We start from the raw sequence: 22,231 nt of genomic DNA, 5'->3' as shown, positions 1-22,231 counted from the left end.
TCGACTGGTACTTCGATCGGCGGTGCAGTACACCGGCTCTGGTGATATCTTCTCACAGACTCTGCTATAGCGGTTGCCATTAGATGCGGACGAAGACTGATCTTCCTTCGACTGGCCGGGCCTATATAGTGAGCTGGAGCCAATAGAAACCCAGTGTAGGAATCTGTGGCTGGCTATCTCGCGGTGACCTCTGCAAGGAAAGGTTCCTATCAATCGACTGGAATCTTTGACGTGTTTACCTGATGTCTTCGCCTGTTGGTTTGTTTCCCCTCATAGCGTGGCTGTTATGCGGTGCTGCCTGCCATTTAGGGGAACCCGATGGCGGCCTCGTGTAGGAGGCGGTGAAAACTCGGCCCCGCAGAGTAGGGCGCGGCGTGGCAGGCCAGACGGGTAGAGCTGCGTTGTGGAAGAGGCGGGGAAGCCGGCCGCGATGGTTCCAGGGGCATAGGTTCATCGACGTCCGCGGGATGCTGCCCGAAAAGTGGACTGCGTGGGCGTCACTGGCTAGGCTGCGACACCGGCGGCGGCGGTACCAAGGCCACGGGGGCATCGTCAACGCTGGCGGATGGCGCAGCCGGTCGGGCCGGCGGAGGAGCCGGTGGAGCCTGCAGCCGCTGTCGAGATGACTGCTGTTGCTGCTAGATGGGGTCTGGCACCCCTGCACGCCAACCACAGGCGGAAGAGATCACATCCGGGCGGCCGGAAGAAGGCGGCAGAGCGGTTTGCCGGGAAGACCCTGATATCAGCGCTGGAGTTGGTTGCGGTGCCGGCAGACCACTTTGTCGGCAATGCGGACATCATAGAGCTGACGGCCTTGCGGCTGGACGATCACCCCCTCAATCCATCCGGCTCTCGGGCCGAAACCTCGCGCCTAGATAAGGGATCCCGGAACAAAGGGTGCCTGTGCAGTCGGAACCCATTGTTTGGGTCCGGGCCGGAGGAGGTGCCAAAGGGTACGAGGTTGCCGGCCATGCAGAAGTTCAGCCGGACTACGGGAGCCGATGGGCCTCGACCGATAGGAACTGAGGAACAATGTCCGCGACTCGTCCAAAGTGTGGGTGGAGGCATATTTTGACATTTGGGCCTTAAATGTTCGGACGAGGCGTTCGGCCTTGCCGTACGATTGCGGGTGAAAGAGCGGAGTGAGGACATGTTGGATGCCGTTGGCAGAACAAAACGTCGCGAATATCTGGCTCTGGAATTGAGGGCCGTTATCGGTAACAATTGTTAGCGGCAACCCTTCCAAGGAAAAATCTTTCTTGAGAGCAGCGAGGGTCGCTTCCGCAGTGGTGCTGGTACGACGGATAACGAACGGAAAACGTGAAAAAGCATCGGTGACGAGAAGCCATTGGTAGCTGAAGAAGGGGCCGGCGAAGTGCAAATAAATGCGATCCCATGGACCCGCCGGCTTAGGCCAAGAGAGGAAGGTTTGAGGGGCGTTATTTGTAATTGTAATCCTTAAGTATTTAGTTGAATTTACAGCCTTCAGATTTGTGCGACTTTTGGCGCAATCGAAACTCAGCGGATTTTGAGAGCTCGTTTCTCAGAATGGAGCAGGATAAGGTTACGATTGTGGATGGAGCCGTAATCAGTTACTCTCAGTTGCACAACAAATACGTAAACTTTATTTATAGAAATTTAAATTTTAAAACGATCTCTTAAAAAGACGACTGACTGTGTGATAGCACAGAAAAAAATATCCACAATTTTAGGGCCGAAGGCCACCAACAATAACCTCAAACAACAAACGGCTGAAGGCCTGAATTAGAAGTCAAAAGAACAATTCCAAATTGCACTTTTAAAATAAATACGTTGCTTTTAAAACAAGTTTGCTTAAAAAAACTTATTGTAACACGGCTGAAGGCCTTATCACCAAAGAAGTTGCTGAGGCCTTCTCCACCCGACATAACGGCGCGTAGAGCATCAGCAACGAAACTGACAGCCTGCAGCCGCGGGTTGCCCGCGTCGCGGGCAACCCGAAGCACTACACGACCGGCAGGCAGTATTGATGAATGGCCACAGCAACAACCACAACACCAACACCACAGCAAAGACACCAGCAGACACCAGGGGCCACTACCGGCCCACATAAACATAAGGAAGAGGTCGCTGCAGATCCCGGAACTATTTTCACACGTCAAACCACGTGACGGAAAATAGTTCCGAGGTACTCATCCGCCGAAGCGCTATAAAGGCCGGCGCTCGGCCACACACCGGCAGTTCATCGACCGCCAGCAGACGTGGATGGCTGCCGCCGCGGCAGCCCGGCTTTGATCTTCTCGCTGATCTCTGGATTAGGCTCGGTATATCGGAGAAGTCTCTGGCGGAGACTAGGAGGATATTATTTCAGTTGTTTTCTATCTTATTGTTGTATGTAGTTGTGATTCGAAGACGGATCACTTTTGTGTGTTGGTGTTATACTTGGAGAATTTGTTTTGGTTAATTGAACAGCCCAATAAATTCTTTTCGGACTTTGATCGTTAGTTTCTTCTGCTTACGCAGACACATCAGAAGTGAAATTATTGCTCGGCCGAAGGCCACATCAACAATAATTAGTGAATTACAAATATCCTTAAAACAAAGACCACAATCTAAGGAATCAGGACAAGCAGTTCTCAGCAAGTGTTCCAAGGGTCGGCCTGGGAAAGTAATTCAAACATAAGGTAGGGTGAGACAGGCAGTGAAGAGTAGTAGCGACGCAAGAGGATAGCAACTAAAACTACTCAAACTAGGGGCAGGTTAAGCGTAGACCGACCGACTAACCAATGCGCCTAACGTCCAATCACTGGTACAACGATGGAATATTTTTAGGCAAGGGCGATGACAGACAGCACTACGTCTTCACAAAACACCCAAGGGCGAAGGAAACACTAGGACCGACGTAAACCCCCCAAATTTATATATATATGCGCACAGTACAATACAAGAGGTTGTCAAACTACACGCCGTGTCGGACAGCATCAACACTGCCGGAAAGGGACACTGCCGGAAAGGGACACTGCCGGAAAGGGACACTGCCGGAAAGGGACACTGCCGGAAAGGGACACTGCCGGAAAGGGACACTGCCGGAAAGGGACACTGCCGGAAAGGGACACTGCCGGAAAGGGACACTGCCGGAAAGGGACACTGCCGGAAAGGGACACTGCCGGAAAGGGACACTGCCGGAAAGGGACACTGCCGGAAAGGGACACTGCCGGAAAGGGACACTGCCGGAAAGGGACACTGCCGGAAAGGGACACTGCCGGAAAGGGACACTGCCGGAAAGGGACACTGCCGGAAAGGGACACTGCCGGAAAGGGACACTGCCGGAAAGGGACACTGCCGGAAAGGGACACTGCCGGAAAGGGACACTGCCGGAAAGGGACACTGCCGGAAAGGGACACTGCCGGAAAGGGACACTGCCGGAAAGGGACACTGCCGGAAAGGGACACTGCCGGAAAGGGACACTGCCGGAAAGGGACACTGCCGGAAAGGGACACTGCCGGAAAGGGACACTGCCGGAAAGGGACACTGCCGGAAAGGGACACTGCCGGAAAGGGACACTGCCGGAAAGGGACACTGCCGGAAAGGGACACTGCCGGAAAGGGACACTGCCGGAAAGGGACACTGCCGGAAAGGGACACTGCCGGAAAGGGACACTGCCGGAAAGGGACACTGCCGGAAAGGGACACTGCCGGAAAGGGACACTGCCGGAAAGGGACACTGCCGGAAAGGGACACTGCCGGAAAGGGACACTGCCGGAAAGGGACACTGCCGGAAAGGGACACTGCCGGAAAGGGACACTGCCGGAAAGGGACACTGCCGGAAAGGGACACTGCCGGAAAGGGACACTGCCGGAAAGGTACCCTAACCTCCAGGGCAGGTAACTGGGGCGTTAGCGGCCACAAGGCAGAAGATGTCACAGCTTGTACTTCACTAATAAGAGTAATACTAAATTCAGTGATGAATAACGAATAGAGAAAGACGGCTGCAATATTTCACCGCCTCTAAACACTTCACTCGTTGCCGCCAGGCTCAGCGGGCCTGGGAGCAACAACCCGCCTGCCAAAGTCGAGATCTCAGAATAGTCAAGGTTGCATTAGCAGTTAACTCTTCACTCAAACGTCCAGGGTTCGGTGTACAACGAAGTCGTCGCTCTCACAGCCGCCCCTCCTCGATCCGGCAGTGGCAGCACGCCGCCAGCAACCCCGGCTCGCCCCCGCGCTGCACGCACCTGCGCCCCCTAACGACCTCATGTCCGTTCACCCTCCCACTGACACCAAATCCAGTACGCAGACAGCATTAAAACAACTGCTCATTCAAAACCACAAGATCACAAGATACACACGGAGCCCGGAAAACAATTACGACAACAACTCACAATACTAAAACCAGTCACTAAGAAACAACATGGACAAGTCGGCACAGAAGTGGTTGGAACACCTAATGTACGTCGTCCGCTGCGACGACCGAACGACCAACCAACGGTCGTCTCCACTCAAGTCAGGTACAGGAAAGATCCCAGTATAAATCATCGACTGGCAACTTATTTCCATGAGATCACTTCGACGGCCAGAGACAGGCGCGCGCGCGCACGCGCACGCGCACGCACGCACACACACACACACACACACACACACACACACACACACACACACACACACACACACACACACAAATAAAATATCACGGTCCATTCAACTAAACCTCGCTGGATCCGGTCCTTGACGTGGCCGTGCACTCTCGCGACCACATCCATCCGCCGGACAGTGGATGTGTGTCGCGAGCGGTCGGGCGAGTACTGGCTGTCCAGACCTCACTGCTGCTCTCTCCCAACTCCTCTTGTTCGACACACGACGACCCGGAAATACTAAAGGCTGCTCCAAAGATGGTACCACAGTAAGCGCTATCGATAAGCGCTGCTGCTGCTGCCACTCACGGACAGACAACGCGAGCAAACGTAGCGGCGACAGTGAACACACTAAGAAAACTAGGCGCCACTCGCTATTACAAGATGCCAAGCTATGATCCTGATCAGTTACCGCTTAGCAGCCAGCTATTGTTGCCCGAACATCAGATTAGCGAAGCTGTTACTTCACGTCATCAAGAGAAACAAGGATATTCCTATCTTCAGTATCATTGTCGTCCAATTGTTTTTATTGTGATTATTGCGTCTGCTGAATCATCAAGTAAATATAGTAGTCGTAGTGATGGGAGTGCAATAAAAATGAAGGTAATCGCGGGTAATGCTGTTCAGATAGTTTCAATTAAATGTACAAGCTGTATATTTCGGTTTGTATAGCTCTCTATGGATCGGAGTGTGGAAACAGATCCCTTAATCTGGGAGGTAGGTTAGAAAATTTAAAAAAGGAAATGGACAGGTTGAGGATAGATATAGTAGAAATTAGTGAGGTTTGGTGGCAGGAGGAAGAGGGCTTCTGGTCCGGTGAATAAAGGGTTATAAATACAAAGGCAAATATGGGTAAAGCAGGAATGGTTTAATAATGAATAACAAAATAGGAATTCGGGTACACTACTGTGAACAGCATAGTAATGCATTGTCGCTGATAAGATACATTGAGGTAAAAAAAAAAGTCATGGATAGCAATGTCAACATATAGAGGTGGATGTAGTATCGCGTACATGAAGTATAAAAGGACAGTGCATGGATGGAGCAGTCACTTGTAGCCAGGTGATTCATGTGAGAAGGTTACAGATTTCATAATGGTCACACGACGGGAATTAACTGACACTGGAGCGTAATTTGAGCTAGACGCTTGGGATATCCACTCCGAAAAGCGTTAGGAAATTCAATATTCCGCGATTCACGGTGTCAAGAGTGTGCCGAGAACACCACATTTCAGGCATTACCTCTCATCACGCACAGTGCAATGGCGACAGCCTTCACTTAACGACAGAGAGCAGCACTATTTGCGTACAGTTGTCAGTGCCAACAGACAACCAACATTCCGTGAAATAAGCGCAGAAATCAATGTGGGACGTAGGACGAATGTATCCGCTAGACACAGTGCGGAGAAATTTGGAGTTAATGGTTTACAGCAGCAGACGACCGATGCGGGTGCCTTTTCTGACAGCACAACATCGCCTGCAGCGCCTCTCCTGGACTCTTGACCATTTGGGTTGGATTCTAAAGGACTGGAAAACTGTGTCGTGGTCGGATGAGTCCCAATTTCAGTTGGTAAGAGCTGATGGTGGGACTCGACTATGGAACAGGCCCCACGGACCCAAGTTGTCAACAAGGCGTTGTGCAAGCTGGTGTAACGGTGTAGGCTGTGTTTACATGGACGGACTGGGTCCTCAGGACCAACTGAACCTATCAGTGACTGGAAATGGAGATGTTTGGCTGCTTGCAGATCATCAGCAGCCACTGACTGACTTCATGTTCCAAATAACGGTAAAATTTCTATGGATGACAATGCGCCACGTTATTGGGCCACAACTATTCGTGACTCGTTTGAAGAACATTCAGGACAATTCGATCGAATGATTCGATTGCCCAGATCGCCTGACACGAATCCCATTTAGGGGACAAATAGATCAGTTCGTGCACAAAATCCTGCACTGGCAACACTCCCGCAATTATGGGCGTCTATAGAGGCAGCATGGCTAATTATTTCTGCAGGGGACTTCGAACATCGTGTTGAGTCCATGTCACATCCAATAGCTGCATTACGTCAGGCGGAAGGAGATCCGAGACAATATTAGGAGGTATCCCATGACTTTTGCGACCTCCGAGTAGTGACGAAACCCACACCTCTCTCTCTGAATTTATAGTGAATGAGAATATTCTGGGAGAAAACTGGTAAGCATAGTTTTCCCAGTATGTCACGGTAAGAAAATTGTTGGCTGTTTTACCCGTCTGCGACGGGCGGGAGGAAACCATAGACGACAAACGCAAGCAAAAAATATGAGAAAATGAAATTAATTACACTACTGGCCATTAAAATTGCTACACGACGAAAATGACGTGCTACAGACGCGAAATATAACCGACAGGAAAAAGATGCTGTGATATGCAAATGATTAGCTTTTCAGAGCATTCACACAAAGTTGGCGCCGGTGGCGACACCTACAACGGGCTGACATGAGGAAAGTTTCCAACCGATTTCTCATACACAAACAACGGTTAACCGGCGTTGCCTCGTGAAACGTTGTTGTGATGCCTCGTGTCAGGAGGAGAAATGTGTACCATCACGTTTCCGACTTTGATAAAGGTCAAACTGTAGCCTATAGCGATTGCGGTTTCTCGTATCGCGACATTGCTGTTCGCGTTGGTCGAGATCCAATGGCTGTTAGCAGAATATGGAATCGGTGGGTTCAGGAGTGTAATACGGAACGCCGTGCTGGATCCCAACGGCCTCGTATCACTAGCAGTCGACATGACAGGCATCTTACCCGCATGACAGGGATCGAGATGTGGCTGCACCATCCGTTACAGAGTCAACAGATGGGGACGTTTGCAAGACAACATCCTCCTCCACGAACAGTTCGACGACGTTTGAAGCAGCATGGACTATCAGCTCGGAGACCATGGCTACGGTTACCCTTGACGCTGCATCACAGACAGGAGCGCCTGCGATGGTGTACTCAACGACGAACCTGGGTGCACGAATGGCAATACGTCATTTTTTCGGGTGAATCCAGGTTCTGTTTACAGCATCATGATGGCCGCATCCCTGTTTGGCGACATCGTAGTGAACGCACATTGGAAGCGTGTATTCGTCATCGCCATACTGGCGTATCACCCGGCGTGATGGTATGGGGTGCCATTGGTTACACGTCTGTCACCTCTAGTTCGCATTGACGGCACTTTGGACAGTGGACGTTACATTTCAGATGTGTTACGACCCGTAGCTGTACCCTTCATTCGATCCCTATGAAACCCTACATTTCAGCATTATAATGCACGACAGCTTGTTGCAGGTCCTGTAAGGGCGTCTCTGGGTACAGGAAATGTTCGACTGCTCCCCGGCCAGCACATTCTCCAGATGTCTCACCAATTGAAAACGTCTGGTCAATGGTGGCCGAGCAACTGGCTCGCCACAATACGCCAGTCACTACGCTTGATGAACTGTGGTATCGTGTTGAAGCTGCATGGGCAGCTGTACCTGTACACGCCATCCAAGCTCTGTTTGCCTCAATGCCCAGGCGTATCAAGGCCGTTGTTACGGCCAGAGGTGGTTGTGTTCTCACTTTGAAATGAACGAACAGTAGAAACTGCGTAGAAACTGCGTATAAACTACATTAAACAACTGACCAGACAAATATGCCAAGGAAAACTCTATTCAGCGCCGTGTAGTGGATAACAAATGTTTTGTCTCTGTGATGCTGCACTTAATTTGTTTTGTATAAACGATGCTATGTTGCACATAGTTCAGCTCTTAGCTGACCATATTACAAAACTGTCTACGACAAACGGTAGTTTAGCGTTCTCGTAGGGCACAGGTTATTTATTCAGTCTTTAAAGTTTTTGTACTTTAAAGAAGTACAACCATACGTGACAATAGTGGACTTGTTAAGCACTGTGTCTATCCAAACGATTTTAATTACAAAACATTTCTTTGTATAAAAAAACAGAAAACATTTTTCGGTACTATAAAGTTCAGTATTAATAGACTTCTATAAATACGTTTTCGAAATCACTTTGGGGGCATGGCATAAACGTCTTTCACAGATAATGAGGATATATAATGTGTTGTAAGCCGAATGAATGAATGATGTTATACGATCAACAGAACATACTTCATGCATTCGATCAGTTACCAGCTAGTATTTAATTGTTCTCTAAATATTTTTCAAAAGAATTTTACTCTTTTTTAATGTATTGGTTACGATTTTCTGATGGCAAATTATTTTCAGAAATATTCTCATTTGCTATAATTATAAAATAACCAAATAAAGTTTACTTGCACACTGATCAATAAACTGTCATTATTATAAGGCTTAGTTTTCAGGATTGCATGAGAACTTTTTTTTCAATATTTGCATTTGACTGAGGCAAAAGTGAATAGTTGTGTTTACGTGGCATTATACTTTGTTTCCAATCCTCCCAACTTCGGCGTAGCCGACGGGAAAACATGCCTCAGCAAAAAAAACGCAGCGAGGGATAAAATTTCCATCCACTTTTGTTTAACATAAAGTTCGCTTCATGTTTACAACCGCTACGTAACAGAATTACACACAAAATTGTTTTGTTTTAATTATGTTATCAAAATTATTGTACTGATTGTTTTCAAGTCCGAGCTATTTTTGGCTCAACAGTTTACAAATTGTAGTAAAGTTCTTAAACTTAGTGTGACACACGTCAGCGTTAAAGTCTTCATCGTAAATTTCATTTGATACGACTATGTAATTGATACGGAGCTCACATCACACGGTCGGCGGCTCCTATCACCTTTTCTGTTGCGGTTCTGCCGCCACACCAACTGCTTCATAGGAACAAATGCCTGCTGCTGGTACCAAGGTTTGCACGATGTGTCGCGGGCTGCGCTTCTGCTTTTCACCTCAGCATCGTTTATACAAAACAAATTAAGTGCAGCATCACAGAGACAAAACATTTGTTATCCACTAGACGGCGCTGAATAGAGTTTTGCTTAGCATATTTGTCTGGTCAGTTGTTTAATGTAGTTTATACGCAGTTTCTACTGTTCGTTCATTTCAAAGTGAGAACACGTTTCCTTGTTTTACGTTGGCAACACTGTCACCGGTCAGAGCGCGGCATGACATCCACTGTAGAATTACTGTTAACCTGTTGCACATAGTTCAGCTCTTAGCTAATCATATTACAAAACTGTCTACGACAAACGGTAGTTTAGCGTTCTCGTAGGGCACAGGTTATTTATTCAGTCTTTAAAGTTTTTGTACTTTAAACAAGCACAACCATACGTGACAATAGTGGACTTGTTAAGCACTGTTACTGAATACCACAATGGCAGACATCAGTTCGCTTTGTTAGTACCACGTTTACCAGACGCGTTTATTTGTTGTCCCGTGCGAGAACACTTACGAAGATACACTTGGTTAAAAGCGTTCGTGCATACTTCATCCGATTACCTCCATAATCCGACGCAGCAGAGGTGAGTACAGATTAACGTACTACTATGGGCTTTCACATGTTTTATTTGCTTATGCTTGCACAGCCTTTCAGTATCACTTAAATAAGTGTGCTGAGTTCCACAGTGGGTTTTAAACTGCAATGAATACAGAATCGTTGTGTCTCTTTTCTCAGGAGTTTCTGTGTACATTGACAATCAAATAGTTGCTGTGCAAGTATTTTGTTCTCACGCAATTTTGAATTAACTATTGTACTGTTCAGAACATATTTAAAATTCCTAGCTTTACACGCCACTGTGGTTAGTCCATGAAACAAAGCGTACTTCTACTGCTTCAAAGCTTGTGTCCAAATCTTGATGAGTTGTTATACAAATATATTTTCATATATACATTATTCCACGAGATTAGTACAGCCGATCATCTGTCTGAGACTCATGAATTAAACAGAAATATTTACTATCTATAATTACAAGAAGTTCACTTAACTTTGAAGAATCATGCTTTAAAGTCAGAAAAGTTTTTTTTCATTTTTAGAAGAGAAATTTGCCGGACTGACTACAAAATGCCATCATAACTATTAATACTATATATGAAGCTAAATTAAGTAGAAATTCCACCGCCTCTCCTTAGGCCCAGGGAAAGCAATACGTCACATGACAGTACTGTATATGCAGACGAAGTTGGTAGTCGGCGCAGTGACCGGTGTGAGTGACCTAAAGGCATTTCCCATTTACAGTTGCCACTGCGCGCTGTGTGAACTTAGTTTGCGCCTAGGATACATCTGATAAGGGACTACCTGTGCATGATATTCGTACCCCTTGATGATGCCAGGCTTATGTGGTAAGACATTTGAATATTTATTTAGCAAATCAGCTAGGTCAGCCTTTTGTTGTTATGTTAAATGCTCTGATTCGCCTATTTTCGTTTGAATGTGGGATAAAATATCCATGGCATCTCCTGTATTCTGACATTATAGTGCATTATGAACACAGTACTGCCCATCACTAGTGGACAGAGCCTTAGTTTTTATAGATTTGAGACTTTGACCTTCACTTTTTCGCTATACCTACCATGACATGAGGTTTTCCTCAAGAAACTTACAACTTGTTCCGTTCAGAAGGTCGATCTTTGCGTCCCCTCTTCGCAGAAATCCCATGCCTACCAGACAGGAAACAGACAAATTCTTGACACAGAGAAACGTTGAGCCCGGGCCGAATAACGCTGCGAGAACGGCTGGGCACGTTTGGGGAGAGTGGTGGTGGTGGTGGTGGTGTGGGTTACGGGCACGCCCTGTAGAGGAACTTTAGAGCGTTGGAGGTATAGTGCGTTCTAAAGTGAAGCGTACGCTCAAAATTTTCGTTTAGTATTAAGTGGAGCCCTCACTTGTATGGTGACCATTCGGAAAGTTCTGCCACCTCTGCTTTCGTCAATATCAAAAAAGAATTCCGCTGAATTGGTTTTCGTCTGGTTTATTAACCATTTGTAATTTTCAGAGAAGCATCATGAGTGCCGAATTTTAATAAAACCTGTACTTTTAACTTGTTGCCCTGTTAAAACTTGCTTCTTTTGCCAGAGCACAGCAGAGTTTACAGTTTCACCTCACAAACATGTTGTGCAGAGACAATTCCGAAACAGTAGCTTATGAAGTTTAAGTAAGGAACTGAGGAAAAGTAAGATCGGTAGCTTATGGAAAAGCACATCCGCGGTACAAAAATAAACGTGTAATATCTTCACTTATGTTGTTCTGAAACCTATAGCATGTGCTTTCTTCGAAAAATTCTGTAGTTCGTGGAATAACACCGTAAATGAAGACGTTCTGCATAATAAACATAAGGAAAAATAGTCTCTTTGCGTTTTATCATTTGCCATAATCTCATTTCGATATCTCAAACAGTTGTGGAAATATAAGAGATGATGTAGATATTACACTGTGGCTTCATTGATTCGTCAGAGCAGTTTTTTTCGAGATCGATGACAGACACCAAGTCCCAAGTCTAAAGAAAAATTCAGTATGTTAGCTAAATTTAATACACCGCTATAATATAATGTAGTATGCACCGACTCGTGTTTTTCAACAAAGAAGTGTATAATACGCGTAAGCTGTGTGGGTGCATCGTAATAATTCCCGATTATCGGCCAGGAAATCAATTCATTAACTAATACATGAATTGAACATACATGGTCTTTTACATTTTTCCGAAAAACTAAAAAAGGCGCGAAAACTGCCACTTACATAAAAATGTGAAATGCAAACTTTTTGAAACTCGTGCAGCGCCTTACTTCCATGCAAATATGCAACTATGACTATTAAGGAAATTACGTGCACACATTATCATGTAGCTGATACTACTGTTCGGACCTCTCATTCCACACTCACCTAATTGTCCCTTGACGCCAGTAGCACCGGAGACTACACAGTTTTGGAATGGCATTATCGGTAGACGAGTTTTACTAGTTACACTTTTGAAAATTTCACGTCACGGAAGTTAATACCTGCTCCTCTGTCCAGTACAACTGCCGTGGGTATGCTCTCCACTACAGAATTCACGGCTGCCTGAACTAGTTCTTTAAGTTTCATGCACGATTTAAAATCTCCTCACAGTTCTTCTCTAATATCTGTATCCTCTTTATATCGTAGCATATGAAACTTTTCATCAGGTTTGCTCATAGGTTTATATTCTGGGTCTTCACAAATTTTTGAATTCCGGTAAATATGTCTGTAATTAATAGCATCTACTGTAAAACAGTTATGCTTATCAAGATATCTGTACAACTTCCGCCACTGTCTATAATAATAATAATAATAATAATAAATAATAATAATAATAATTTTCAACTTGTCTGAAAAAAGTTGTGTATGTGGTATTTTGTTATTCTATATATTATTTAGTGCAGTCGATGGCAAGAATGAAACAATGTTTAGGGTTTCACTACTCTCCATTTCACATTTTTATGTAAGTGGCAGTTTTCGCGCCTTTTTTAGTTTTTCGAAAAAATGTACAAGATCATGTATGTACAATTCGTGTATTAGTTAATGAATTGATTTCCTGGCCGATAATCGGGAATTATTACGATGCACCCACACAGCTTACGCGTATTATACACTTCTTTGTTGAATGTTCGCTTCTAGTCACGCTTACTTGATTTCCTCACTTTCTCAAACAACGAATGTCGTCTGAGAGGCCCTGCTTCCTTTTCCTGGTGATTCTGTTTTCTGTTAGCGTTTAATACAGGTTCAAGGGGCCCAGGTTGGATTCCCAGCTCGAGCAGAAAATTTTTTTCCGTTAGGGACTGGGTATTGTGTTTTCATTTCATCCCCATCTCCGACGCGCAAGTCGCCCAATGTGGCGTCGAATGCAGTAAGCACTTGCCCTCGCCGGCCGAACTTCCCCAAATGGGGGACTCCCGGCTCACAATGCTGTACGCTCATTAAGACAGGTTCAACACAGCTGATGTTGACACTGCACAAGAAAGCCGATTCATGCGCAGTAAACAGCGAACTCCAAACACACACTGCCTTTCATGGAAACTATTAAATTCAAATAGTGCTATCTACCAACGAGTTCACTTGACCAGAATACAAATGAGGCGCTGAGAGCCACGAGGGCCAAAAGCACACTGTCCTTGACCCCCAAATTTAAGTGAATACTAGAGAAACCAGTGAGACAGCTTTTCTTGGATGTTCAGATATACATGTAATGTGGGCCCACAGTGCAGATATACCTGACCCACCGTAAGCTCAACAGACTTCAGAAGCATTGAATAAATGCTCCACTCTCACAATTGACAATCATGTGCTTTATGGTTCTGAGTGCCTCAAACGGATTACTGCTGGATAAAATCCAAAACTTATTGTACTATATCTCATTCAGAATCTCACAAAATAGGTGTTTTTGTCAGTATAAAATATACTAACGTCCGATCTAATGTTACCATATAACGAGTGAATTGGCGTATCTGCGCAGTGTGCTAACTGCCTCGTGGGATTTATGCCACGCAAACGACTGCTGCAGTGCGCTATCACCTGGTGGTATTGATGTAAACTTTTAGTTGAGTGCTGTAAACCGTTTACATTGCTCATCAAATCCGTATATATTTGGCCCGTGAATGTGCGCCCGTGATCGTGATCCCAAGTTTCAGTTTCACTGAGTCGGGGAACAATGTAGCGCAGCGCGGTAGGTGCCATTTATTTAGGGTTACCCCATCTACATTATGTTTAAAGCCTTCAAAGAAAAATAAGGAATAAATCAGCAAGGTGCCAAAAGTTACGGTGTTCACGTGCTCTTGGGCTCTTACCCAACAGCTGCCACTGCTCTTCATGCCGTCTATCACTTCCAATCCCCCCCCCCCTTTCTACATCTACATCTACATCTATACTCCGCGAGCCACCTTACGGTGTGTGGCGGAGGGTACTTATTGTACCACTATCTGATCCCCCCTTCCCTGTTCCATTCACGAATTGTGCGTGGGAAGAACGACTGCTTGTAAGTCTCCGTATTTGCTCTAATTTCTCGGATCTTTTCGTTGTGATCATTACGCGAGATATATGTGGGCGGTAGTAATATGTTGCCCATCTCTTCCCGGAATGTGCTCTCTCGTAATTTCGATAATAAACCTCTCCGTATTGCGTAACGCCTTTCTTGAAGTGTCCGCCACTGGAGCTTGTTCAGCATCTCCGTAACGCTCTCGCGCTGACTAAATGTCCCCATGACGAATCGCGCTGCTTTTCGCTGGATCATGTCTATCTCTTCTATTAATCCAACCTGGTAAGGGTCCCATACTGATGAGCAATACTCAAGAATCGGACGAACAAGCGTTTTGTAAGCTACTTCTTTCGTCGATGAGTCACATTTTCTTAGAATTCTTCCTATGAATCTCAACCTGGCGCCTGCTTTTCCCACTATTTGTTTTATGCGATCATTCCACTTCAGATCGCTCCGGATAGTAACTCCTAAGTATTTTACGGTCGTTACCGCTTCCAATGATTTACCACCTATGGCATAATCGTACTGGAATGGATTTCTGCCCCTATGTATGCGCATTATATTACATTTATCTACGTTTAGGGAAAGCTGCCAGCTGTCGCACCATGCATTAATCCTCTGCAGGTCCTCCTGGAGTACGTACGAGTCTTCTGATGTTGCTACTTTCTTGTAGACAACCGTGTCATCTGCAAATAGCCTCACGGAGCTACCGATGTTGTCAACTAAGTCATTTATGTATATTGTAAACAATAAAGGTCCTATCACGCTTCCTTGCGGTACTCCCGAAATTACCTCTACATCTGCAGATTTTGAACCGTTAAGAATGACATGTTGTGTTCTTTCTTCTAGGAAATCCTGAATCCAATCACAAACCTGGTCCGATATTCCGTAAGCTCGTATTTTTTTCACTAAACGTAAGTGCGGAACCGTATCAAATGCCTTCCTGAAGTCCAGGAATACGGCATCAATCTGCTCGCCAGTGTCTACGGCACTGTGAATTTCTTGGGCAAATAGGGCGAGCTGAGTTTCACATGATCTCTGTTTGCGGAATCCATGTTGGTTATGATGGAGATTTGTATTATCTGAGAACGTCATAATACGAGAACACAAAACATGTTCCATTATTCTACAACAGATTGACGTAAGCGAAATAGGCCTATAATTATTCGCATCTGATTTATGACCCTTCTTGAAAATTGGAACGACCTGCGCTTTCTTCCAGTCGCTAGGTACTTTACGTTCTTCCAGCGATCTACGATAAATTGCTGACAGAAAGGGGGCAAGTTCTTTAGCATAATCACTGTAGAATCTTAAGGGTATCTCGTCTGGTCCGGATGCTTTTCCGGTACTAAGTGATAGCAGTTATTTTTCAATTCCGATATCGTTTATTTCAATATTTTCCATTTTGGCGTCCGTGCGACGGCTGAAGTCAGGGACCGTGTTACGATTTTCCGCAGTGAAACAGTTTCGGAACACTGAATTCAGTATTTCTGCCTTTCTTCGGTCGTCCTCTGTTTCGGTGCCATCGTGGTCAACGAGTGACTGAATAGGGGATTTAGATCCGCTTACCGATTTTACATATGACCAAAACTTTTTAGGGTTCTTGTTTAGATTGTTTGCCAATGTTTTATGTTCGAATTCGTTGAATGCTTCTCTCATTGCTCTCTTTACGCTCTTTTTCGCTTCGTTCAGCTTTTCCTTATCAGCTATGATTCGACTACTCTTAAACCTATGATGAAGCTTTCTTTGTTTCCGTAGTACCTTTCGTACATGATTGTTATACCACGGTGGATCTTTCCCCTCGCTTTGGACCTTAGTCGGTACGAACTTATCTAAGGCGTACTGGACGATGTTTCTGAATTTTTTCCATTTTTGTTCCACATCCTCTTCCTCAGAAATGAACGTTTGATGGTGGTCACTCAGATATTCTGCGATTTGTGCCCTATCACTCTTGTTAAGCAAATATATTTTCCTTCCTTTCTTGGCATTTCTTATTACACTTGTAGTCATTGATGCAACCACTAACTTATGATCACTGATACCCTCTTTTACATTCACGGAGTCGTAAAGTTCCGGTCTATTTGTTGCTATGAGGTCTAAAACGTTAGCTTCACGAGTTGGTTCTCTAACTATCTGCTCGAAGTAATTCTCGGACAAGGCAGTCAGGATAATGTCACAAGAGTCTCTGTCCCTGGCTCCAGTTCTGATTGTGTGACTATCCCATTCTATACCTGGTAGATTGAAGTCTCCCCCTATTACGATAGTATGATCACCAAACTTCTTCACGACGTTCTGCAGGTTCTCTCTGAGGCGCTCAACTACTACGGTTGCTGATGCAGGTGGTCTATAGAAGCATCCGACTATCATATCTGACCCACCTTTGATACTTAACTTAACCCAGATTATTTCACATTCGCATTCGCTAATAACTTCACTGGATATTATTGAATTCTTTACTGCTATAAATACTCCTCCACCATTGGCGTTTATCCTATCCTTGCGGTATATATTCCATTCTGTGTCTAGGATTTCGTTACTGTTCACTTCCGGTTTTAACCAACTTTCCGTTCCTAATACTATATGCGCACTATTTCCTTCAATAAGAGATACTAATTCAGGAACCTTGCCCTGGATACTCCTGCAGTTTACCAATATTACGTTAACTTTTCCTGTTTTTGGTCTCTGAGGACGGACGTTCTTTATCAACGATGATAATGTCCTCTCTGGTAAGCCGTCAGGTATTTTATCGTTTCGCCCAAGGGGGGGTCCCTCTAACCTAAAAAACCCCCGTGTGCACGCCACACGTACTCTGCTACCCTAGTAGCTGCTTCCTGTGTGTAGTGCACGCCTGACCTGTCTAGGGGGGCCCTACAGTTGTCCACCCAATAACGGAGGTCGATGAATTTGCAGCCATTATAGTCGCAGAGTCGTCCGAGCCTCTGGTTTAGACCCTCCACACGGCTCCAAACCAGAGGACCGCGATCGACTCTGGGCGCTATGCTGCAGATATTAAGCTCAGCTTGCACTCCGCGTGCGATGCTGGTTGTCTTCACCAAATCAGCCAGCCGCCGGAAGGAACCAAGGATGGCCTCAGAACCCAAGCGGCAGGCGTCATTCGTTCCGACATGTGCTACCATCTGCAGCCGGTCACACCCAGTGCGTTCAATAGCTGCCGGAAGGGCCTCCTCCACATTACGGACGAGACCCCCCGGCAAGCACACCGAGTGCACACTGGCATTCTTCCCCGACCTACCCGCTATTTTCCTGAGGGGCTCCATAACCCGCCTAACGTTGGAGCTCCCTATAACTAATAGGCCCGCCCTCTGTGACTGTCGGGACCTTGCCGGAGAATCGGCCACTGGCCCAACGGGCGAGGCATCCTGTGGTGGCTCGGAAACGATGTCATCACCACTAGGAAGCACCCCGTACCTGTTGGAAAGGGTAAGGCAGCTGCCATGCGGCCAGATCCCACCTTCGCCTTTCGGCCAGGCACGCGGGAGCCCACCACTGTCCGCCATTCACCCTGGAGTGATGGCTGACCGGTAAGATGCTCACTGCCGGAAGACGCAGCGACATCAGGGGTTCCATGTGATTCCAAGGCCACCGAAGTAGGCATAGGTCTCACCACAGTTGCCCCAACGCCACTACGAGCCGACGCCTGCGCCTCGAGCTCGATGAGCCTAACAGACAAAGCCTCCACCTGCCCCCGAAGAGTGGCCAATTCTCCTTGCGTCCGCTCACAACAACCACAGTCCCTACACATGACTGTTTACCCTACTCTATACGGTGACAAATTCCCAAGATAATCTTCTGATGAGCTACTCTGATAATCAAGAAACACTCACTGAAATACGAGACGCGAAAACTACGCTAGGTTTTCCCAGAAAAACTATTTAAAAGCTAAGCGCAGCAAATAAGCACAAAAACGCTTTATACAAACAGTACTCGCTGCTGCTGGTGCTCTCGCTCTGGCTGTCACAAGACAACTGCTGATTCAAGTGACTAGTGGCTAACGGCCGCGAAACAAACAAAAGACGGTTTTAGGGCGCTTTCTGTTCTAAACGATCAAGAAGACACTAAGAAATCTAACACGAAAACTACGTAAAGTTTTACCAAGAACTGTTAGTTACTATGCAGAGCAGATAAACACAAATAGAATCCCTTCCTTAGTGGAAGGTCATAAACAAAATGCAAAATAAACGCTTTATACAAACAGTACTCGCTGCTGCTGGTGCTCTCGCTCTGGCTGTCACAAGACAGACCGTCGCAGTGAGTACGATGGGGGCGGTTTTAGTATGACCCGCCGGCGTTGCTAGAGGACCATTCCTCGGACACCTCTAAAGTGCTCACGGTAGGATTTTGCGGGGTTGGCGTCCAGTTAGGCGCAGGCCCCGTGTTTTGTCCCGATATACTGCGTCCATTATTTCTGTCATTCTTATTCAGCGACAGTTTCCTGGAATGTGATTGCAACCTATGAATTCTGTTCCGAGAGCAGCCATATCCTGGAGTAAATCAATGTCCAATACTTTGGTTACGATGTCGGCCGTTGCCACACTCACCCTAACAAACAGTATTTACAATTAGTCCAGTAGATTTAGCATTCCAATCGGAAATAATTGCTACAAAAATTTTACTGTTTTAATGGCTTTGTTTGTGTCCCAGTATGACTATCCTACGTTTTCCCCCACGGCGGAGTTGTGGAAAAGTGCTGGGGGGCAAAAATGTACCCGAAAGAGGGGTATTTTTCGCTTTCGAGATTATCTCTTAAATGACTTACAAATCGAAAACATAGCGCAATTAAAAATTGTAGGGCATGAAATTCTGCATTGAACGAGACCATCCGTATATTTCTTGGACCACCCGTTTCCATACTAGTGTTCTTCAAAATTAGACCAATTTCACATGCTCATAAAAAATTTTCGTTTTAACCTCTTTTTTGTAATATCGTAGAAACTAACCCACCTATCAATAATGTCGTTCATAAAAGAGATATGGTGAGAGAAATTTGGCATTCGATGAAACCAGAAGTGAATTTTTTGAACCACCCATTTGTGTACTGCTCCCCATTAAAGTTGGACCATTTCTCATCATACATTTCAAATGTAGTTCTTCAGTAATTCTTATGTACACTCTTTTAAACACAGAACTATAGCAACCAATTGCCTTGCACTTATTTAATATAGTAATAGAAAAATTCTAAAATTTTGTAAAATTTGAAACATATTAAAAAAGTTTTTCATATGTCGAGGGTTAAGAACTGAGACCTCGTATCTGACAGATGTCAGAAAGTTCTGAGTCAAAAAAACTTGTAAGTGTAAAAAATACATGTTATAACAAAATGATGCAAAAAAGACAATGCACAACCTGTGAGTAATAAGTGTTTATCTCTAAATAAAAAATCAAAACAATCAAAATTTTTATTAAAGGTTATTTTTTCAGCTCCCTTGTGAAATTTGTCTTGTCAGGTACGTGGTCTCCGTTCATAACCCTCAATATAATATAGTGATACCCATTCAACTGATATGAAGGACGCAGGAAGAGACACTCCTTGAAATTAAGTAGTGATTATTATATTTCGTAATTACAGAATTTTACATAAATGTATGAGATGAAAAGGTAAAAGTAGGTACGTACACAAATTTCACATACGTCAACGTTTGACTGTCATTGCACCACTCAGCTTCTCAAAGTCTGAAATTTCCGAGTCCGACGCCCCGTCACTCGGCTCCTCAAAGTCAGTAATTTTCGTCACCTCATATATACAATCCAGGTCTTCGTTAACATCTTGTTCGTCGGTTTCGTCTGGTTGGAGGGAGCTAGTTCATGAGATCCCCTTGCAGTTTACACAAATTAATGAGCACTTAATACCAGCCTTCCGACACCCACAACTACCTACACAGCACTTGTTGCATTTGCAGGAAATTGTTGAGAGAAGAGACTGTGGAGCTGGTTCTTTGGAGGTAGGAATGAGGCAAAGACAAAACTCTGAAGCCTGCCATCCCCAGAGGAGCGGATCCATCTGGTGTCCTATCCACATTTGTACTTTTAAGTAGGTCCACAAGCAACGCTGGCGAACTGCTTCCGACGTTGGTGGTAGGGATGCTAGGGTGAATCTAAATTTCACAATCGCTTTGGAAAACAGGTCGAATCGCAAGTTGTCTGAAGTCTCTCCTGCCATACCTCCGTAAATCGGAGGTCAGCTTCGACAATAGCTTCAGCTTGAGTGTCATGCTGTAATAATGATTTGATATCTTCCAGAAGACATTTATTTTTGACCAGTAGATTGACCACCTTCTTGCCCTGACCGAAGAGTGCTGAAGTTGTGTCATACACACTTATGGCGTAAAGAAATACGAGTGACCTGATCTTTGCCAGTTTGGAACTGTTAGAAACAAATATTTCTGATGAGGTCTTTTCTCTTCCAAATTTCAAGAAATTTATATTTGCTGATGGTGTGGCTAGGGCATTGAGCATGATGAGAAGGTCCGTATCCTCACCAACAACCACAACCTTCTCATGCTCCTGTGAAACCTCAAGCACTGTGGTAACAATTAAGACAATTAAGTGGTCTGCGTCTTCAGTGGCTTGCCTTACTAAGAAGCCTTCATCTTCGAGCCTCGAAATAAGCAAGCTAATGAGATGTGCTTCATTTCTGGAAAGGAATTGCTCCTGAGTCAATCACCATCATTAGCTCGGTAAATATGACCTCAGGAGTAGTGTGTCTTTTGCTTCGACAGAGGTGCTCAGCATATTTGATTTTCTTGGTGGGCAGGTCTTCTGGGTAGCCATCTACCACCACACTTGTCGCACTTCCGCTGTAGTGTCTTCTTAAGTATTCAACGTATTTGGTTAGCATTAACTTAAGTGTTTCACCATTCTTCCATACAACGCACTGGAGAAGAAATCCACCATCGATGACAAGTGCTTCTTCCAGGTTTACATCATTCTTTGGTGTGAACAAGTCGTAACACTGACTTGGGAGTCTCCCTCATTCCAGACGCATTGAACAGACAGAGAGAGAGAGAGAGAGAGAGAGAGAGAGAGAGAGAGAGAGAGAGAGAGGGAGGATAGGGTGCCATCTCATATTGGAAGAATTATTTAATAAAATGAACAAACCGCCTTCAGTCACAAGTTGCGTTTATTTACTGCACTATGCGTTTCGAGCACTGGAGGCTCATCTTCAGGTGCTTGTTAGCGATTTGCATCAGGTTTTTTAGTTGTTTGCCTGTTATTACATTTTTCTGTTACAACATCGTATATTCTAGATGTAAGTTTAACAGCGTTAATAATGTGAAAATAAGTTACAGTTTAACATTGTATGATGTCTGCTTCTGTTGTGCAGTTGGTATACACAGTATACATCTTTACTTTTGCAGTGCACACTGGGATACACACAGTCACACACTTTTTCGCACATTGTAGTAGCAGAACGTAAACATGCCACAGATTCTCGTTCATACAGATATTCTACTTCTAAATATAATCGATTTTCTTGTTTCACAGAAGATAATATGATAGTATTATTAGTACACAGGTATCATTAAAATAATTATTTGGCACCATGTTGTAGATTGTCGACTGTTCGTACTCTTATGGATTTGATTTCTTAGGGAAAAATAAACTTTTGAAGGCGTAAAAAAATGTGGCTGTTAAACTTGTTCATTCAACAAGTTTTCGGAATATTTTTCTTTGTG

At 45.0% G+C, this 22,231-nt stretch overlaps 1 protein-coding gene across 1 annotated transcript in view; it reads left to right on the top strand.

Moving 5' to 3' along the window:
• Positions 1–565: 565 nt before the first annotated feature.
• LOC124572277 (histone transcription regulator 3 homolog) overlaps positions 566–22,231 on the top strand; it is a 48,737-nt gene continuing 27,071 nt past the window's right edge. Inside the window, exon 1 of the mRNA XM_047131125.1 lies at positions 566–763. Coding sequence (XP_046987081.1) covers positions 566–763 — 198 coding nt within the window. The remainder of the gene's footprint in view (positions 764–22,231) is intronic.

Source organism: Schistocerca americana, unplaced genomic scaffold (genome assembly GCF_021461395.2).
Source record: "Schistocerca americana isolate TAMUIC-IGC-003095 unplaced genomic scaffold, iqSchAmer2.1 HiC_scaffold_18, whole genome shotgun sequence".
NCBI classification, from domain to species: Eukaryota; Metazoa; Arthropoda; class Insecta; order Orthoptera; family Acrididae; genus Schistocerca; species Schistocerca americana.
This window is presented reverse-complemented; position numbering and strand designations above follow the sequence as displayed.